The 1,982-nt window shown below is 34.4% G+C and overlaps 1 protein-coding gene across 1 annotated transcript; it reads left to right on the top strand.

Moving 5' to 3' along the window:
- Nucleotides 1–6: 6 nt before the first annotated feature.
- LOC109590276 (neurobeachin-like) lies at nt 7–1,338 on the top strand. Its single transcript, XM_020006197.1, has 5 exons — nt 7–118; nt 169–312; nt 365–427; nt 753–905; nt 1,157–1,338. The coding sequence occupies exons 1-5, from the start codon at nt 35–37 to the stop codon at nt 1,187–1,189; spliced, it is 477 nt and encodes a 158-aa protein (XP_019861756.1). The 5' UTR covers nt 7–34; the 3' UTR covers nt 1,190–1,338.
- Nucleotides 1,339–1,982: the final 644 nt, after the last annotated feature.

The following is a 1,982-nucleotide window of genomic DNA, read 5'->3' as shown; positions in this document are numbered from 1 at the left end:
ACAGGGTATGCTACTGAGTCTGTTGATATTTTGAATGCTTGCCCTGTCAAATTTTGTACAGAGTCAGTTCAAATTTGAAGCCGAGGTTGATATGTCATTAACAATGAAGGAACAAAAAGTAAATAAAACAATTAATAAATGTTAAATATATCTTATTATTATTATTAGTTATTGTTTGATGGTTCATTGTCCAATTCATTAATTATTTCATATAATGCTAAAGCAGTTGATGGTCAGTTGTGTCTTGAAGCATCGCCAACTGAAGGTCACAGTTCAGTGTTTGCTCACTCACCTCACGCCACTTTGCTTGAGGTAGGTATCATGTGACTATCATGTGATTATCATGTGACCTTTATTAATGCAGGGGGTAGAGCCAGTCCTCACTACATCAATACACAGTGCTCTTCATTCATTAGGAGGAATACAGGTATTGGAATGTTAATTTTTGGCATTTTATGATTATTTCCGTAATTACTCACTGAGGTACATCAGCTGTAGCTCTATAAGTTTTTACCATCTTTTCTCTCCCAATGTCTTCTAGTGTTAAGTTATTGTCATTAGTTTTTGAATTAGCTCGAAACTCAACCACTTACATGTACCAGCTGGTACAAATGAGCTCATTGATACCTCATCTACTCGGAAAAGTGCGGGAGAATAACACACACACACAACTGCTAAAAATTAATGATATTCTTTGTAATTATTATTATTATTATTGTAATTGTTATTGTTTTTAATATTGTTGTTTGTAGGTATCTCCATTACATTTAAGTGGAGACTTGCTTTCTGTTATATTTGATTTCTTACGTTATCTGTCAAAGTCTCCGTATTCTGAAGAGCTCATCCAACCATTAGTGGTGCAGCTGTTGTTTAATGCTAGTCTCTGGATCAGGGCCAGTAAGAAGGTAAGAGTATATTATTAATATACTATTAATATATAGTAATATACTGAGAGTGTGCAGGAAATATACTAAGTTGCGATTTAAAAACCTACACCTGCAGTTTGACTAACAATGTATTAACTTGCCAGTATCATCAATCCTCATGATAACCTCTGTAAAACAAGAAGTGATGTAGACATTACTTCCATATTATTTACATGTATTAGTATTCAGTGTAAGCTCTTGCTATTGTTTCTCATCATAATGTCTGATAGTGTTCCTCTATTGAGATCATCATCAGTTACTAGTAGGAGATGTCCTTATCGTTTCCAGTTCATTCACTCTAAGGGAGCACTACTGGTACTATTCTGGGACCTCATGATATCATTTAGTCAAAATTTATTTGTAAAATTTGCTTTACCCTCTGTTGCCTTCAGTGATTATTATTTTTTCATAAGATTGTCAATTTCTTTTCTTTACTTGATTGCTGGATATTTTGGTGATTTCTTATTCAGCAGATATAAAGTTGTCCTGATTGGATCATATTTTACATTTGTTTTATTAATTTCTTATGTAATTATCTTCATCATTCATTTTTCATTATGTACTTGTACATACTTACTGTTGGCCTTATTTGGACTAACATGGATTACTATTACTATTGTACGTGTTACTCTGTTACCATTCAATATTGATCAGCTCATTGGATCATCAAGTGATGAACTAACTGCTATCATACACTGGCATAATCTGGGATTTATCATTGCTATTTCTATTTCTGTTGCAATTTATTCATTTCATATAGAAATGCTACCTCTATTACTAGCTAGTGCCGTCTGCATTGCTGCAGTACTAGTCAGTCACAGTCTCTTCAAGCATTATCTTGATACTGCTCCAGTGAATACAGTTAATCCCTTGAAACTGATAGTTAGAGTATTGTGTTATGCCAGGAAGCACAAGTATCCTGAGAATCGTAGTGCTCTGACCTACTGGGAGGAAGAGGCTCCTTCAAGACTAGACCTGGGTAAGGATAAATATGGTGGACCATTCACAGAGGAAGAGGTAGAAGATGTGAAGACAGTTCTTAGATTAATACCACTG

The sequence above is a fragment of the Amphimedon queenslandica genome, unplaced genomic scaffold, assembly GCF_000090795.2.
Source record: "Amphimedon queenslandica unplaced genomic scaffold, v1.1 AMPQUscaffold_10269, whole genome shotgun sequence".
Lineage (NCBI taxonomy): Eukaryota > Metazoa > Porifera > Demospongiae > Haplosclerida > Niphatidae > Amphimedon > Amphimedon queenslandica.
This window is presented reverse-complemented; position numbering and strand designations above follow the sequence as displayed.